At 41.4% G+C, this 18,967-nt stretch overlaps 1 protein-coding gene across 2 annotated transcripts in view; it reads left to right on the top strand.

Annotated features, from left to right (window-relative positions):
* HID1 (HID1 domain containing) overlaps positions 1-18,967 on the top strand; it is a 58,737-nt gene that overhangs the window by 26,748 nt on the left and 13,022 nt on the right. For both annotated transcript variants that reach the window (XM_044453891.1, XM_044453890.1), the window contains 9 exons: positions 1,737-1,843; positions 3,001-3,117; positions 6,987-7,209; positions 11,148-11,204; positions 11,330-11,470; positions 12,608-12,698; positions 14,160-14,311; positions 15,360-15,438; positions 18,261-18,425. In XM_044453891.1, the coding sequence (XP_044309826.1) occupies positions 1,737-1,843; positions 3,001-3,117; positions 6,987-7,209; positions 11,148-11,204; positions 11,330-11,470; positions 12,608-12,698; positions 14,160-14,311; positions 15,360-15,438; positions 18,261-18,425 (1,132 nt within the window). The remainder of the gene's footprint in view (positions 1-1,736; positions 1,844-3,000; positions 3,118-6,986; positions 7,210-11,147; positions 11,205-11,329; positions 11,471-12,607; positions 12,699-14,159; positions 14,312-15,359; positions 15,439-18,260; positions 18,426-18,967) is intronic.

Genomic DNA, 18,967 nt, shown 5'->3' with positions numbered 1-18,967 from the left:
ATGTGGTATGAACAAGGGAGTAGTGCCACCAAAGGATAGTTCTGGAGCAATAATAAATGGATATGAGAGTCTGCATTCGTGAAGCTGAGTGCAGAGATGTGGTGGGGCAGAGCTCAAATGGGCTAATTGGTGCATGGATTATTCCCTTCCTTTGGACCTTGGCAGAGAGGCCAGCCTATGAAGGACTTGATAATTTATCACCTGGTTACCTGAACTACACTAAGGATGTACCCAAGAGAGGGGGTAATAAAACCATACAAGGAGGGATGGTCTTTTGTCTCCCTTCATTGATGCCAAGCAGACTCTAAACTGGCTTTGTCTACCTTGCTGGGAACACTGTCCTTCAGGGGATTCATTGCTCTGCCTATGCTAAGTTAGTGAGGTTTGGGGGGGGGGGTTGCTTGGAATAATGTCTTAATTTTTTATTAGCTTTATTTGTTTTTGTTACCTTTCTCTACCCAATTTTTTTCCATTCTCCATTTTCTTGTAAGTACCCTTAAATGTCCTTCTAGTTCCTTAAAGTTGCGTGCATTTCATCTAGGAAAAATGCATGCTATGCCCAGTTCCTTCAAGTCTACTTAGTCTTGCTATAATATATTGTTTCAGGTTGGGTGGTCTGGAATAGAAGACAGCTGCTTGAACTTTTATTTTAGTCTGCCAGCTATGTCCAAGAAGCTCAAGTGTTCCCCTCCTTAAACTGGAATAGATGTATTGGGGATGATAGCAGTTCACTGGTTAATTTTGTCTTTCCTTACCTGCAAGGGTTTCTTGTTTTTGCAGTGTGATAATAATAAAAGCTGCTTAAATGTTAACTGGTTACATTGTGATGAACGCGGGAAGGGGTTTTCATCCATGTGATAAGTTTTTGGTCTTGAAAACACACAAAGACAGCAAGAGTATGTGAGAACTACTATTAATATATGTTCCCTAGAAGAGGAAGAGGTTAAGTTAAAGAAGACTGAAAACACTGAGAAATATGTAGTGTCAAAGCACCATTCTTGTTCAATACCTTCCCTCTCCTTGTGGAAGCATCTTGCTGCTAAAGATGCCTGTACTTACCTGTTCAGTCACAGTTGTCTTGGGTACAGTACTCTGGGCCCTTCCATTGACTATGGTTCTAAGGGCTGCTGGACTGCAGGAATTTGATGCATGTATTTGTGTATCATCATTCTTTTGTAATCTGCCTCAAGGATCAATTGACTGAAAAAAGGGTTATAAATCTTCTAAATAAGTATGTCAGGATATGTTGCATTCTGCCAAGTTCACAATAACAAGATTAGAAGGAACTAAAAAAACCTGTAGCTTCATTCATTACAGCATAAGCTTTTGCAGGCCAGAATTTGCCTCATGAGCTGAATGAAATAGTCACCTCAATGGAAGACAGTTGCACACTTCGATGAATTTGCCTGTCTTATTTTTCAATAATGTACATAAGCACATCACTGGGCATTACAAAAACAAATGAAAGTGGGTAACAGCATAGAATATTTTTGAAGCTGTGTGTTGTGGCATGTATCCCTTCTTTGCTGCTTGAGCATCTCAGATATTTATTCATCTATGTATATGGGAACCTTAGCATAAATAAGTCTTTAGCCATATCTTCATCATTTTGTCCATGCATTCTGCTGGAAGGTTCAGCAGTAGTCTTTGTTACTAAAATACCCCAGTGTGCTCCATGTTTTTACAATTTGTGTTGCCATGAGTACCGAGCTTTCCTTTTCCACCTTTCTCTCCAGGACTCAGCTGAGGATATCCATGCAATTGATAGTTGTGAATATATCTGGGAGGCTGGTGTTGGGTTTGCTCATTCCCCATCACCCAACTTCTTCCATGATTTAAACAGGTGAGATTGTTAGAAAAAATTTCAGAACAGGCTAAAGAGAATTATGCATTTTCTTTGCATTATGCATTCGAGTGAGAATCCACTCTCAGCAGGCTATTATGGGTGTGGGGAATCTGGGTACTCTGAGCCTTATTCTAATGTCATCTAGGAATCATTAAGTTTCAAGAGCCTTAATTTCAGGGAAGATGGAAGGCTTTGTTTCCTATTTAAGCCTGCAGTCTGGATGGCGCCTAACAGAAGGTGAAAACTAAGACATCATCAATTTATGAAACAGCATGAACTGGCAGTGCTAATACAGATTTGGCTATGGTGGCACGGCCTTGCTTACCTCGCATCTGGCTTATTGCAATGCACTCTGCCTAAGGCTGTCTTTGAAGAATATTGGTTGACTGCAGAATGCAGTGGCCCAATTGTTAACATGGCCACATACAGGGAGCAAGTGAACCCCTTGGGGAAACAAGCACTGGATTCCTGCTTGTTTCCGAGTTCAAATCAAAATGCTGGTAATGTTCTTACCTGAATATTTTGGAACCACGATAATTGAAAGGCTGTCTTCACCCAGGTGGGCCCACATACCTATTGCAATGATAATTGAGAGGTTTTCTGATAGTCTGAACAACTGTAGAGATATGCTTAGCAGCTTAGCAATAGGGAGGGGGCTTTTTTGGTAGCTGAGCATAGGTTCTGGGAAGGGAGTCCTCAGTTGCTCCTTGTTAATCTGCTAGAAGTTTTCTTTTGGGAAGTTATCTGGTATGAGATTTTGATTTGATATTTTCAGTCTGTCTCTTTTTTACAAATATGTAAAATATTTCTATTCTTACACAGTTTTTTTTACTGCCGCTTTTATGTTTTACTGTGTGGTGTTAAATATTAAATACTATTTTTAAACTAATACTAACTAATAAAAACTAATAAATGCTAAGTTTTACTATTTACACTTTTGATGTTGTTAACTTTGAGCTGATGACAGAATGTAGGGTATACAAGTTTTAATAAATAATAATTTGAACAGAACAGTCTTTGAGTGCAGGATTATTATGTCCTTTGAGCTGAGGAATTATTGTATGTGAGAGTGGTAAATTCTAATACAACTTCAGTGCAATGCAATACAAAATAAAATAGCGACAGGTGGGACTTCTCGTTGTTGTGTCTTTCAGGACAGAGCTACTGAAACTCCTGCTGACATGTTTCTCAGAGGTTATGTACTTACCCCCATCCTCAGATAGCAGCAACGCTAATCCCTGGGTCCAGTTCTTCTGTTCTACTGAGAACAGGTGAGAGGTATCTGATTGCATGTGATGGACACAAATTCGAATCATTCATTTTCATGCATATACTTATAATCTCCATGTTCTTCCCTCTTTTTTGTGGCTGTTTCAATAGCTGCTGTTGGTTTCCTATTGCTTCACTGTGTCTGTGTTAAGTGTTGCTGTACTTGTTTGACTTGATCTGCAACTCACATATTTTACCCAGATAGTAGGTATGTTTTACCCGTCATACTGGCAGCTGAGATGCAAGGAAGTGGTCTGGATAGATCTTCTACAGATCTAGTTTGCAGCTATGGTTTCAAATAGTCATTAAAGTAGGCATGTTGGTAGTTCTGACTGCTACAGGTTTTTGTCTCATTTATAGTCCTTTATTACTGGTGAGTGCTGCCCTCTTGTGTCAAGCCTTTGGAATCAGCCACCTCTCAAAATGACTCAAGTTGTTTCATCAGCTAAATAGAAACATAGAAACAGAGTGAGTCAGAAGGGGCTTCCTGGGCCATCTAGTCTGACCCCCGGCTCCAGCTGGCTCCGCTCACGACATGCCCACCATGTGCATGTCCAGCCTATCTTTGAACACCCTCAGCAATGGGGTCTCAACGTCCTCTCGTGGAAGCCCATTCCATACCTTCGGGGTCCTAACTGTCAGGAAGTGCTTCCTGGTATCTAAATGGGACCTTGTTTCCCTGAGCTTGGCTCCGTTGGAGCATGTCCTGCCTTGCTCTGCAGGGGAGAACAGATCTCTACCCACCTCCGTGTGACATCCCCTCACATACCTGTATGTCACCAACATATCCCCTCTGAGTCTCCTCTCCTCCAGGCTGAAGAGACCCAGTTTCCTCAGTCTCGCCTCATATGGCATCCCCTGCAAACCGGCCACCATCCTTGTGGCCCTGTGCTGCACTGACTCTAACCTGGCTACATCCTTCCTGTAACAAGGGGCCCAAAACTGAGCACAATACTCCAGTTGTGGGCGCACCAGAGTCGTGCAGAGTGGCAGTAATACCTCTCTCGATCTAGAAGCCACACTTCTGGCTATGCAACCAAGGGTGGCGTTCGCCCTCTTGACCACTGCATCACACTGCTGACACATGTTTAGCCTGCAGTCAACCAGTAAACGATTGGATTTATCCCACTGCAGTTCGACTTTTAGTACTGATTTTGCAAAGATTATTTTCAGTGATTGTGCCCCAGCTGTAGAATACCCTTTCAGAAAAGCTTGCCTGCTGCTTACATTATGATATTTAATGCCAAGTAAAGATTTTTCTGTTTTCCCTGATGTTTTAAGATCATTTGAAGATTCTCATGGCTTTATCTGTGCATGTTGTTTTGGTGGTGCTGGCTTCAATTACTTAGTTTGTATTATGGCTAGTATCATTCCATTTATTTTAATAGCTTTTAACTTTAATTCTTAACTGATCAGAGGACTATGTTAATTGGGTGGTATGCAGATGATGTCAATAAATAAAATAGAGAACTAAATAAGTAGCCACATATTGATGGGATAAGAATCCTCACTGATAGCTTTTAATATATGGATTTAAGCAACTGGGTTATGCGAAAGGTTATTGGAGGTTTTGCAAGGGATTGTGTGTGTGTTTGTGGGAAGGGGGAATATAAGGACTGTCTATTTCACATTCATCTGTGTTTCTATTATAAACACATGAGTTATTTCCTGAGGAGTCCTTCTGCTCACCTCAGTTGTCTTGGAGATGGGAGGGGGCCCAGGGAGAGTCCCCTTCCACAAGGGCAGCAAGTGCATCTGCCTCAGACTCATAGGGAGCAGCATGGCAACAATTCCATGTGCCTGGCATTCAACAACCAGCAACAGTTCTTATTTTACATCCACCTTTCATCACATCCCCCTCTGTGATTTACAGATGGGCACTGGCTGCTGAAGTGAAGGGGTAAGAAATGGGCCTTGGTCAGTTAACAGTGGAAGTGGGAAATGGCGTGTCACCAGTGAGTCTTCCCTGGGCAGAGGTAGTCTGGATCTGGGACATGATGTTGGGACAAGAGGAAGCGGCGGCTGTAGACCCTTCCCACAGGCAGGTCAGGCTGTGAGCTAGAGCAACCTTTCTCTTCCTGACCTGCAAAAGGGTTCTTACGGGAAGGATGGCAGGCTGTGTGTCACATTGATAAAATTAATAACACAACATGTTATATAACATGGCATAAACAATGTTTTTGTTATATAAATATAAATAAATATTTATATTAATTATATTTATATTATATAAATTTTAATTGTAGTTATGGGTGAATATGCATAGGTTGGACTGAAAGGTTCATGGACTTTGGAAGATGCTGCAAAAACACACTTCCCTAACTTGATACCCAAAGTTCAATTCAGAATTAAATATTATGCAGCAAAAAATAAGCAGAGGGTTTATAATAAAGAAATTAATTTTATTCTTCTTTGTAGTTTCAAAAAATAACATCTTAGCTGAAATTGTTCATATTGTTTGGATTTTGGGCTTTCAGTAACCATACTATTCAATATAATTTTTCATGCAAATAGCACTAATTAAAATCAAATTGCAACCTTCATTTACATTAAACCCAGGACTAACTTTATAATATTTATTTATTTATTTAAACCTTTTCTAGAGTGTCCCATTACCGAAGTCTTAAGACAATTTAACAATACAAAATGTAAAAATTTTAAAACACAGCGTCTTAAAATTCAACTACTAATAAAACCCCAATTAAAACAGTCAGGTCTTGAAACATGGGGAAAATTAAAAGGTTTTGGCTTGGCACCAAAAAGAATAAAGTGACGGTGCCAGGCGAGTCTGGGGAGCAAATTCCACAATTGGGGTGCCATTGCAGAGAAGGCCCTTCTCCAGGTAGTCACCCTCCTAATCTCCTTCAGGGAGGGCACCCAGAGAAGGGTATCTGCCCCAGATCTTAAGAGGTGGGCAGGCACATATGGAAGTTTTTATGCAGGGCTTCTCTGATACCTGAACATTATTTCAAGGGTTACTCCAAGGTAAAAAGGTAGAGAGAGGCTGCTTTGGAGTATATGGAGAGTAACTGTGCTTATGAATGTTTTGCCTTTTGTTATCTGAACCTAAGGGAGTGCATTCTTAACTAATTCTATTAAAAAAAAACTTACCACAATGGTTGTGCCAGCTTTAATCTAGCACCAATAGTATCTTTTCCTATGCAATGGAAGGGAGTCATGCCACTTCTTTAAAAAGGATGTAAAACGTACACTAAAGATGTTGAGAGAGAATTTGCAGATCCTTCAGATAATTTTAAAAATTGTAAAAGGTAGTTCCTTTTATCTGTAGAAGATAAAAACTTACTGGTCTTCACTGTGCCTCCTGCTTAAATAAACAGTTGAAGAGTGATATGAATACTAGTGTGGTTTTATGCTGTGTGGCCCTTTTCACCAAAGTAGTAAAATGAATATGAACATTGTTGGCTATTCATTGAAAATAGTTTGGGGCAAATATTTTTTGATAAATTTCAAAATATATTGCATATTGATAGTGCTGTATTATAAAATGGAATACAATGTTTTATGCAGCAGTAGCAGGTAAGAAATGATTTTAAGGGGAGGGGAGGGGTGGTGATGGTTCATCTTTATTTAATGTCACCGGTCATAAGGAATTTTACTTCATTTATCTAAATGGTTAGAAAGAATTATCCAAAACAATCAAAACAATTCCTGGGAAGAACTGCCTGTTTCTTTTTTACTAACTTGTGTGGCCTTTGAGACACACATAGATATTGGCTGCTCTTGCACATGGTACTGGATCAGTGCTAATGGAATGCATATCTTGTTGAAAGTCTGGTTTTCTCTGGAAAGCTTTTAGCATTAAAATGCATTTTCTAGTGCATCGTTTTGAGCATGTTGGATCATCTTTCAGGCATGCACTACCACTGTTCACTTCCCTCTTGAATATCGTCTGTGCTTATGATCCAGTGGGCTATGGGATCCCTTATAACCACTTGCTGTTCTCGGACTATCGTGAACCCCTGGTGGAGCAGGCCGCCCAAGTCCTGATAGTCACATTGGACTATGACACTTCCACAAGCTCCAGCCCCACTGTAGATGGCACTACTACTGGAACAGCCATGGATGATGCAGATGTGAGTTGCTCCCAGATTTAGCTGCAGTTTTAGTACTGATGAATGAATGGTGGGAAGTCATGTTAAGTTTGGTGTTCCTTTCTAGAGAAATACTCGTATATATAATTAATCTCCAGCCAGACCATTGGTGTTCCAGTTTTTATTATTTTCTGTATGTGTTATCATGACAATAATCTCATTTACTGCTTAGATCCACAGAGAATTGATATCTGATGGCCTGGCTGATGGTTATGATGCCACCATGAGAGCTTTTATTTCTGCCCAGGTGACTCAGGAGACCTGGTATGGGAGGGCCTTACTTGAGCCTGTGGAAAGTTTGAAGGGCTATTCCAGTAGATAACCAACTACCAACTTCTAGCATAAAACTCTTCTAAATATTGAATTCAATTAGTTTAGACTGTCTCACTCCCAAATATGACTGGTATCTCTTTCACCCAATGCAAAATGTTTACTCATCACCTATGAACTGTTTTAAAAAGAGAAGCAATGCATAGTACAAAAATCAATAACTAATCTCATTTTCTGCCTCAACCATTCAGTCAGTTCTGCTTGGACCGAGTGGCCTTGTGGAGAAATCAAACTTGCCTGTCACACAAATCAGCAAACTGAGTCACCCTCTTGCGCTCCATGAAGCCCAAAGAAATAACTTTTGGGAAAAAGTTCTATTACTGACATCAGGCAGTGATTTAAAACTAAATCAGCTACACCACAGGCCAATGGTCATGCTGTCAGAGAGAAATTCCTATGCACCAGTTTCTGAGGTTACAGCTCCAAGGATAGGAGTCACCATATCATGTTCCATGTTCTACGTAACTCTGATACATAACAAAGCTGGTGCCCAACATCTATAGGTGTGTTAGGGCAACAACACATGTTGCATGAAGTTTGTATAACACACTTGAACAAGCCATTCTAAAGGAAAGTAGCTCTGGGGGTGTGTGAGAGAGAAATCGGTATAGATAAGCAGTTTGGGGAGCAGGTGCTGAACTCTCATATACTGGACCCCAGATTCCAAACATGTTTGTTTACCACATTTGGACAATGCTAAATGGAATCTTTGAGCTAGCAGGGAAACAAAATTTGTCTGTTCTGAAGGCTGCAAAGTAAAGATTAGTTATAAATTCACCACAGTATAAATTGCTGCTTGTGGGAAGATTGATGTTTAAGTAGCAGTCATCTTCTCTCTTCCTCCACCATTTGTTGAATCTATGATAAGATCACCGGCATCCTGAGAGGTCAGGGATGCATGCATACCTTCTTAGTGCTGAACTGACTAGTTCTGAATCTTTATCCATTGTTAACATGCATGACAGCTAGTTCACTTTGGGTTTTTTTGCATACTGCATTTCTAACAGAAGTGACTATATTGATTTCCTTCTGCCTTCTTGCTACCTGAATTGCATGTTGGAAAGGTATCCCATCCTCTTTGATGAGCAGAGACCTTGGGGAGAATGGGTGCTTCCAGATGAGGCTTTATCATGCAATTGCCCTCCTTCATTAACTTAATGTTATGGGAGAGGATCCAATCATTTTTATTTTCCACTTGTAATGCCTTCTGTTTTCCCACTTCTGTTTCTGGTTTTTTTTTTAATATACAAGTACATTAAGTAGGATGGAAAAAGATGAAATAGGTGTGCAATACCTTTTGACTGTTAGCTGTCCCATCTTAAACTACCCAAAAGGAGCATTCTAACCTTTAGTAGTTGTAGCCATCTGCTGACATAACTAATCTTTGAACTGGAACACTCTTTTTGGTATTCACTTGTGTTCATTTTCCAACCTTAAGAAGCTTTCAGCTGTCATCCTGTAAACTTTCCTGGTTTAGGAGTTCTGTGGAGAATATTGCATGAAGGTTATGTCAGAATATGTGTGTTATTCTTTAAGGTGCTACAAGAATTTGTATCATTCTTGGTTCTGTGTGACAAACTACATGCTCTATGGAGAAGTCTTTACCAAAGCTCCAGTGCTGATTTTCTTGAATGAAAAATAGCTTTGGATGAGCAGGAAAAGGAAGCAAAATCTTTTTCTCAACTGTCATTTTTTTCTACATTGAATCACCTCTCCCTAAATGTTCTTCCCATGTGGGATCCCAGATTTTGTGTGTGTGTACAAGCCTGAGTAAACTTCTGGAACTCCATCAGGGTGGAAGGTAGTTGTACGATTTCAGCTGAAAAAAATAAAAATCAGGAAAGTGTTAAACTGTGCCCTACCCCCAGTTGCTTTTCTTAAGCACATTGGAGCTTGACATCCATGTGTGTACTGTGTAGTTTACTCTTGAGTTTGAGGATGCTTCCAGATGGAGAGCATGCAGTGCTATTTATCAAAAGGCATTGGGCAGCTATTTGAGGGTGCCTCCCTTAATAATCTTTTTAGTAGGTAAAAGAAGAAACAGGTGGGAAAACATTCAAGGGTTAGAGGTGGAAGGCAGCATTGTCTGGACCCGGTATTAAAATTGCATGAATGAGGAAGGATGATGGTGGGATGAAAGCCTTGTCTAGAAGCAGCTTCAATGTTTATGAATACATTACAGAAATCTTCAATTTCTTCTTGCAGAATTTGAAGTGGTCAGGTTTAGCTGAGTTAATACAGTCTTTAGGAACAACTTTTGTTTGCAAGAGCATGTCAGCTTTCCAACTTGGCAGAGCTGCTTCCCTTCACTGATGTCTGAGCAGAAAACTTAGTATGGAGATTTAAAGTTCGTATGCTTTCAGTTGGAATGTCTCTACTCAATACTGCTGTGTGAGAGTTATTTTTTTAGAGTTCGCAGAATGCCTTACTTAATACAGTTTATTGATGCTAAAGAATCACCTGGAAACATTGACTTTTGTCAGCAGCAGTGATGTAGTTTGCATCCTCAGAAGGTATTTTTTCTTGTAATATTCATCCACCTTGCTGCTGACTTCTAGAAAATGAAGTGTTTGTATCACTCAGGAACCAATTCTACTCTGGACATTATTTGTCCCTAGTTGATTGAATTGGGCAAGCAAATTTACTATTCATAGAATTTTTCTTACATCATTCCAAATTGTGTAGTAGTATATTCCATAGGTTTATAGAACAAAAACCAAATGGGCAATAGTATACTTGCTTCCATTTTCCCCATTGTTCATTTTTGCAAAGTTCTTGGGAGAGGGACTTGTCTATTTCAGCTGTTTAACTTTGTAAGGTACCAAATCCACTGATGGCATGTAAGAACGAACATCATTCAGACTGTAGAATTGTCATAGAATTTTTGCAATTTTTTATTTTATTTATTTATTTTCCGATTTATATCCTGCCTTTTCCCTACAAAGGGCTCAAGGCAGCTTACATCATTCTCCTCCTCCATCTTATCCCCACAACAACAACCCTGTGAGGTAGGTTGGGCTGAGTGTCTGTGACTGGCCCAAAGTCGCCCAGTTGGCTCCATGGCCGAGTGGGGACTAGAACCCAGATCGCCTGAGTCCCGGTCCCAGGCTCTTAATCACTACACCATGCTGGCTCTCAATATTTGTGGGTACTATAGGAAATGTAGGAGGCAGGAATTTTTTTTGAGAGTGATTAGGTTGGTTGTATATTCCACAGAGTCTTCGGTTTATAATTAGGCTGAAGAAGAAAGGAAGTTGTATTTTTCTTTGGAATATGTATGAAAGATTAAAGGAAATTCAGCTTTCTTCCCAGCACCCCAGAATTAAAATACAAATTTAATTTATAATTTTAATTTACCTCCTATGTGTGACTTCTGGACTGTGAATTATTTCTTTTTCTTGATTTCCGGAGACAAAGTGCCCATTACAATCAGACCCTTGACAATCAGAATTGTCTGATGATTGTGGTGAAATGTCACCTGTCAGATAATTAATAGAACTTCATATATGCAATGTATGCCCTTATGGTATGTTTAGTGTAACAAAGTAAATGTTAAGAAGTACTTACTCACCCCCCCTTTTTTGATGCAGCCTCCAGGACCAGACAACCTGTTTGTCAATTACCTGTCTAGGATACACAGAGAAGAGGTAACGTGTTCAGTTTGCCTTTTGACCGCTTCTGATTTATTTATTTAAAGCTTATATATATTGTCCTTCACTAAGTCCCAGGATCCTCATTCTGTGTGTTCCATTTATATTCTCTATGCTGGCAGGATTTCCAGTTCATTCTGAAAGGAGTGGCTCGTTTACTCTCCAATCCGTTGGTCCAAACCTACCTGCCAAACTCTACCAAAAAGATCCAGTTCCATCAGGAGCTCCTGGTTCTCTTCTGGAAACTTTGTGATTTCAACAAGGTGCATATTTGCCTTGTACTACTAAAGAATCAGTGGGGTGGGGAAAAGGGAAGAGAGATCTGCACCTGGTGAAATGGAGTATGGGGTAGCAATGGATAATCTCAGGGCTTCTCTACATGAGGCGTTTATCCTGCTGCTTTACTGAGGTGGCTTCCTCCATTTTTTAATGTGAGAGAAGTGTGACCTGTACCCATTTTTCCTCCCAAGGAAGTTGTATTCCTCTGCCTTTCTATATATCCTGTTAACCAACCACAAGGTGATGTGGTGGCATATGCACACTGTGGCAGATGTGTGACTTCTCATGAGGCTTTTGTTCCAGTTTGTTGCAACTGGAAATTTATTGCCAGACTTTAAGACATGGGGGAGGCTCTGGAGGATGAAAGCATTGTGAAAAGGTGCTGAAACGTTCTGTAAGTGCAGGATCACGAGAGCACACTAAAGGCCTTGTGTGGGGAAGTCCTTAGTTACTGTGTCTTGTCCAGATGATGATTTTACCTATAGCTGGTTTAACATTGTAGCACTAAATGGAAAGGCTCTAGGGGTTGCTGAAGGAAAGAAGTATCAGTACAGACCTCTCATGCTCTGGTTTGGGACATTGCCACCCTTCCTGATGCTGCTAATCTCTTGACTAGACTTGTCCGGGTCTCAGCCTAGTTTTTATGTCAAGCATGCTGAATGTGAACATCTGAGAAACCTCCATTTGAAAGTAATCTATAAAAATGGCCTGCAATTTTGTTCCATCTGGCCACAAATTTCTTAATATCAGAGAAAAAATAATTTGCAGAGCACGGGGGGGTTTTTTGTTTAAGACATTTAACTTAAGCATAGGACTAACATTACAATCCTATCTGTGTCTACTCAGAAATGACCCATTGAGTTATTCCCAGTTTAGTGTATGTGGGATTGCTGCCTTCATCTTCTGATTTTTTCCCTGCTAATCTCTCATCTGGGCTCCTTGTGAGGCATATTATGAAATATGAAGTCACTGTATAGCTAGTAGGCACGGCTTGCATAGTTTTCTTTCTTTATTGTATTGATCCAACTTCATGGGGATAGCAACTTGATTTTGTCAGGCCCCTAAGTTTGCTCCTGACACTTCAGACAAGAAGGGGCTGAAATCTTCTCTCTTTATTTCAGAAATTTCTCTTTTTTGTGCTGAAGAGTAGTGATGTCCTAGACATCCTGGTGCCAATTCTCTACTTCCTTAATGATGCCAGAGCGGATCAATGTGAGTTCTCAAATGTGGGTTGACAAAGTTTGCTTGTATACCTAGGCAATCATTCTGATTGGCTGTCTCCTCACAATGGGAATGACTCCACAGATGTAACTGTAGCTAGGCTGAAGTCACCTAGCTTTTGAGAAAGAACAAGAAGCCAGAAATTTGCAGAAAGCTGTAGGTGCCTTCACAGATAGTCTTCCCCAGGCTCCCACTAATTAGTAAAATTGTATGTGATCACACCTGCTGTACCCCAGTACTGCTCACTGCTAACTGTGATCTGGGAACTCAAAAGGTATGGCTGAAAAACAAAAAGCTGAATGTGTTGCATTAAGGATATGTCAAAGAGGTTGCTTGTGTTGGGTAACTTTAGTTCATAAACTCCAGAGGCCAAGCTAAACATAACCAAATGGCAACCATGAATTGTTTGTTGTCTCTTCATGAAATCACTCATAATTATTTCAGCACTTCTAGATGGCCAAAATGGAAGCAAGAGCTCTAAGTTGGGGCTGAAGTAGATCAGTTATGGGCAACTGATCAGTGCATTTATTTATATGTCTCTTCTGGTCTGGAGTAAAATAAGGACCAAAGGTGCATCTATCTTTTCTCTCCATAACATTAAACAAACTGTACAAGTAAGAAGTGCTAAACCCTCTTTCACCTTACCTTGTTGCTCTTAGTTTTTTCAAGTATATTGTCAGCTTGGCTCACTTCTAGCAGTGGAGCTGGGATGCAGAAGTACTTCAGTTAAAAGAGTGCAGTGCAGTGAGGCAGGAGGGAGCTTAGCTTCTTCCAGCTATGAGTCTTTTGAAGCCTATGAATCCCGTGCTTTATATGAACAGGGGAAACTTGTACACACATTTTTTTATACGGGCCCTCTGGATGTAAACCTCCCTCCCCACTCATATATGTGGTGCCAGGTCTTAAAAACTTTCAGCACCTACTAACAACCTATTTGCTTACCTGTGCTGATTTAATCCTTTTTTTTTTTTTTTGCAAACTTGTGTTATTTATCAGTTACTGTTCTCCCCAGTTGGTTTATGTTTTTGCCAATAGTGTATTTTACCAAATGTTATTGTTTGTATTCACACTGGGATTATTCATAATGAAAAACAGATAAGAAATTTCTAAATATGGCTGGTATGGTCCTCAGTCCACACTTTCAGTACCATTTTTAATGTATATTATCATGCTGCTTGCAATGAGAATAAACCAACATATGCTGTCCCTTGATATACAACTACTTGGGTGTCTAGCAGCAAGACTGAGTAGTTCACTCATTAGCTTTTCTTTTCTTTTCTCTTTGCCTTTCCTGCTTTTTCTTTTCTTTGGGCTACTATGCTGAACAGTGGTGTCCATTTTCAGGAAATACTTTTATGCTCTGTTTTCATGATATTGTTTGATTTTTAAATTCATGTTGCTTCCTTTGGTCAATTTTGTGACTGAGTTTCATCATTGTTGTTCTTTTTGCAGCTAGAGTTGGGCTTATGCACATTGGTGTCTTCATCCTGTTGCTGCTGAGTGGGGAGAGAAATTTTGGTGTTCGCCTGAATAAACCATATTCTGTACGAGTACCAATGGATATTCCTGTATTTACAGGAACGCATGCAGATCTTCTCATCATTGTGAGTGTGGCAACTGCTGGCAATGCCTGTACTTTGCTGTTCAGGAAAGTACATTTTGGGAGATGTGGGCAAGAAATATATTCCCTGCTTCATGATAGACTGAATAAGCCCGGGAGAAATCTTAGTGGAATTTATCCCTCTAGTATTTGCACACTTCCTCTCTTGCTTGACCTGGTCTTGCACAGCAAACTGAGCCAAGAGGAAGTCTGCAAATCCTTGTGGAACAAAGATTGCACAACTGGCAGCCTTCTTCCACATCAGGTGCAGCAGCACAGAGGCTACTGCAGGTGGTGTGAAAAGGGACATTCCTGATGAGCCCCATGCGACCAGCCTTCTTCTGAGTCAGAAGTAGCAACCCAGACAGCTGCCCCATGTGGCACAGAAGAGGGACACTGCTACCAGTTGCTCAAGGCTTTCCAGGAATGGAGCCACATGACATCACCAGCCGCTCCCTCTTCCATGCCACTTGTAGCAGCTTTCGGGCTTTGCTTGCACAGTGCATGAAGCTTGTTTCCTGGCAAGTGCCCCACGAGCACTGGGCGCGCTTGCCAGCAGTGTGGACTCAGGGCTGCTGCAAAGTGGCCTGGAGCCCCTACAGCGAAGCTGTTCCTACCCCAAACAGGTTCCTCACACTTCCCGAATTAAACTAACCCTTTGTATACTCATTTTGGTGTGGCTCCTCAATAACATTATCAAATGAAAATTATAAGACAAAATAAAATCTAATTAAAAACACTAGTAAGTAACAGTATTGTTATACTGGCTGGATCCTACCTCAGGGAAAGCTTGCTAACATGGTAGGCCTTAAGCAGGTGTCTGAAAATCCAAACTTGGATGTCTGACTGGTTTTACTAGGGAGTGCATTCCAGAGGGTGGGCGCTGCAAAGCTAAATACCTTATCACAAGTTCTTCTGTGGTGAACCTTAGGAACATACATTCCCATCGGTAGTGTGCCTCCTGATGATGACAAAGACCTGTTGTAGCCTGTTTCCAAATTGTAATGTGGTAACTCTCTTGTTAATTTTGTCACTTCCATTCCATGTTCCAGGTCTTTCACAAGATCATCACCAGTGGGCACCAGCGGCTGCAGCCCCTTTTTGACTGCCTTCTTACCATCATTGTGAATGGTAAGCTGCCTGAATTGTGGTGACATTCTGGTCTAACTATTCAGATTTGTATTAGTTTAAGTACAATTAAATTAAATACTATTAAAATATGCTGGTAGTGAACAGTGCAGCAGCATTTTCTTGGCCGGAGCAAGTACAGAGAACTCATGCAGATGCCATCTCATCTGGAAGTCTTCTCTGTAGTTACGTAGAAACATAGAAACAGAGCGAGTCAGAAGGGGCTTCCGGGGCCCCCTTGGCTCCAGCCAGCTCCACTCATGACATGGCTACCATGTGCATGTCCAGCCTGTCTTTTAACACCCTCACCAATGGGGCCTGAACCACCTCCCGTGGAAGCCCATTCCACACTCTCGGGGTCCTAACGGTCAGGAAGTGCTTCCTGGCATCCAAGTTGAACCTTGGTTCCCTGAGCTTTGCTCCATTGGAATGCATCCTGCCCTCCCTTCACAAAGGAAAACATACCTCCATGTGGCACCCCCTCACGTACCTATATGTCACCAAGAGATCTCCTTGGAGTCTCCTCCAGGCGGAAAAGACCCAGTTCCCTCGGTCTTGCCTCATACAGTTTCCCTGCAATCCACCCACCATCCTTGTGGCCCTACGCTGCACTGATTCCAACCTGGCTATATCCTTCATATAATGTGGAGCCCAGAATTGAACACAATATTCCAGTTGCAGACACTTTGGAGTCATATGGAGTGGCAGTAATACCTCTCTCGATCTAGAAGCCACGCTTCTGCCTATGCATCCGAGGGTGGCATTTGCCCTCTTGACCACCGCATCACACCGCTGACTCACATTTAGCCTGCAGTCAACCAGTACCCTGAGAGCCCTTTCACAAGTGCTGCTCTCCAGCCACTTGTCCCTTAACCTGTACTTAAGATACCCATTCCTATGCCCCAAGTGCAAGACCTTGCACTTATCCACATTGAACACCATCCTGTTATCCCCTGCTCACTTCCATAGTCTGTCTGGATCCTTCTGGATCTGGAGTACCTGCTTCTCAGTTATGGCCACTGCTCCCATTTTAGTATCATCTACAAATTTGATCAGCAGACTAGTCACCCCGTCTTCCAGGTCATTGATGAAAAGATTGAACAGGATCAGTCCCAGGACAGAGCCCTGGGGGACCCCACTTGTTACTGGCTGCCATCCTGATGATTCCCCACTAATAGTTACCCTCTGCTTTTAGTCTGTCAACCATGCCCTAATCCACTGGACAGTGCATTGGTCTATCCCAAAGTACCTCAATTTCTCCACCAGGATATCCTGGGGCACTTTGTCAAAGGTGTTGCTGAAATCCAGATAAACCACATCCACCTCATCCAGGCCCCCATGTAGATCTCCCCTCTCCTGCTTTTGAGATAACACAGAGGCAAAATAATCATTTAGCATCTGTGCCTGTTCCCTCACATCAGTCACCAAATCCCCATCTTCCTTAATAAGCGGTTCCACTGCTTGTCTCCCCTTCCTCTTGCTATTTACATGTTAATAGAAGCCCTTTTTGTTGCACCTGATATTCTTTGAAAGTCTTGGTCCGGATCCCCATGTGTGCCACCCTCTTATCTCAGTGTATCCTATCTCTTCCCCGGATACTACACTATGCCCTCTCCCCTCTTTCCCTTCCTGCCCTTTCTAAACAGGACATACTACTCTGTTTGCATTCCAGCCTTGCCCTTTCATCCCACCAAGTTTCTTTGATCCCCATCAGGTCATACCCTTCTATTCAAGGAGAGCCTCAAGCTCTTCCTGCTTTATTACCCATTCTCCTAGCATTGGTATACATGCATCTCAGCTCCTTCCCTCAGATCCCTTTCTTTGGGTCCCCCAGCCTCCTCCTTCCTCCCATCTTCCCTGATACTGGCCCCCTCTTCATAGGAGTCCTGCCAGCCCCTGCCTCTAACACCTGGGCCCAACTCCCTGATCCTTTCCCCTCACTTGTCCAATGAGGACAAGTTTCTGGGGGACCTGAATGCCCCCCCCCCCAGCTCAGTTTAAAGCTTCCTGGATGAAGCTCACTAGAGCCTTTATGAAGGACTTTTTCCCCATCCTCATGAGGTGCGCCACATCCCCTTCCAGAAATCTACTGGCAAGAGACTGGGTGCCGTGGTTGAGGAATCTGAAGTGTTCCTTCTGACACCATACCCTGAGCCAGTCATTCAACTTCACAACCCTCCTTTGCCTGCCTGGCCCAAATCCCCAGCCGGGCAAGATGGAGGCAAAGGCCACTTGGGCCTTTAGGTCCTTCAGTTTCTTGCCCAAAGTCGCTTGGGTATGTGTTTTGTTGTTTTGGTATTTGTTTAGATGTAACTACCATGAATGCAATTTTTGGTGGAAATATTAGATGACAGCTGTTTGAGTGCACACTTGTGTTTCACTTGAGATGTGCCATCAGTGAGATACGTCAATGAGAAATATATTGATGAGATATATTTCTTTAAAATTTTTGTGTGGGCTGACAAAGTAAAGTACTGTAGTATTGCTTTCTCTGCAGTAGATGGCATTTGCTACCTTCACCTGTGTGATGCTGTTTAAGAGAATTGGACTCAGGATTTTGTTAACTATGAGGAAATAGTCCATAGAATCATTAGTGGTGCTTATTCATTCTTTGCTGTCCATATCTCTGTTGCCTTCCCCACTGTCATCATTTAGGATTGTAATCTACCTGCAATGGTGATGCAGGGAGGCAATTACTTTTCTTATTTGTAAAACTCAGTAAAGTGCCATGTACACGGATGGTGCTGTATAAGCAATTGTACAGGAATTTTGGGTTTCCCTAATTGTTTTTTCCCATTTCTACTTTTTATTGCTCCTTTCTCCAGTATCTCCATACTTGAAGTCTCTTTCTATGGTAGCTGCTAACAAACTGTTGCACCTGTTGGAAGCCTTTTCTACCACTTGGTTTCTCTTTTCCGCTGTTCAGAACCATCATCTTGTTTTCTTTCTGTTGGAGGTTTTCAACAATATCATCCAATATCAATTTGATGGTGAGTAGCTAAATGATAAACTGGATGTATGTCTTTCTGATAGCTTTTGCCAAGAATAGGCATGCCAAGAAATGTAATTCTCCATTACACATAATAGAAATGATGCAAGTTTCTTTTCTTTCTCCTACTAAACTTCCTATCCCTAACAGTAGACTCTGACTTCCCCTGGTATTTGAGCTGAATATCTGAAGCTCTGTTTTGAGGACTACTTGGATTGTACTATATGAATTAGTCCTATCTCCCCACACACACATTTTTAAAATAACAGCAGAAAATTTAAAAACTGCAACCACCAGAGTTGTAGCTTTTTGATCGTTCCAGCTTCTAATTGAAAGACACCTATTGTCTTTAAGCACTTTTCGTTTATTAATTTATGGAATATTTAATATATAATGACTTGGTTTGCATAGTCTTCACAGTCCACCATGGCTTATTTAACCCATAACAAGCTGTGGTGCCCATGGGCACCATGTTATCTACTAAAGAGATGCCTGTGGCTTATCTGTCCAAACTAAGGCAGCAGGAATTATTTGAGATTTTTA

This window comes from Varanus komodoensis, unplaced genomic scaffold (genome assembly GCF_004798865.1).
Source record: "Varanus komodoensis strain SLA01 unplaced genomic scaffold, ASM479886v1 scaffold7_1, whole genome shotgun sequence".
Lineage (NCBI taxonomy): Eukaryota > Metazoa > Chordata > Lepidosauria > Squamata > Varanidae > Varanus > Varanus komodoensis.
Note: the sequence above shows the minus strand (reverse complement) of the source record. Positions and strands in the feature narration are given on the sequence as shown.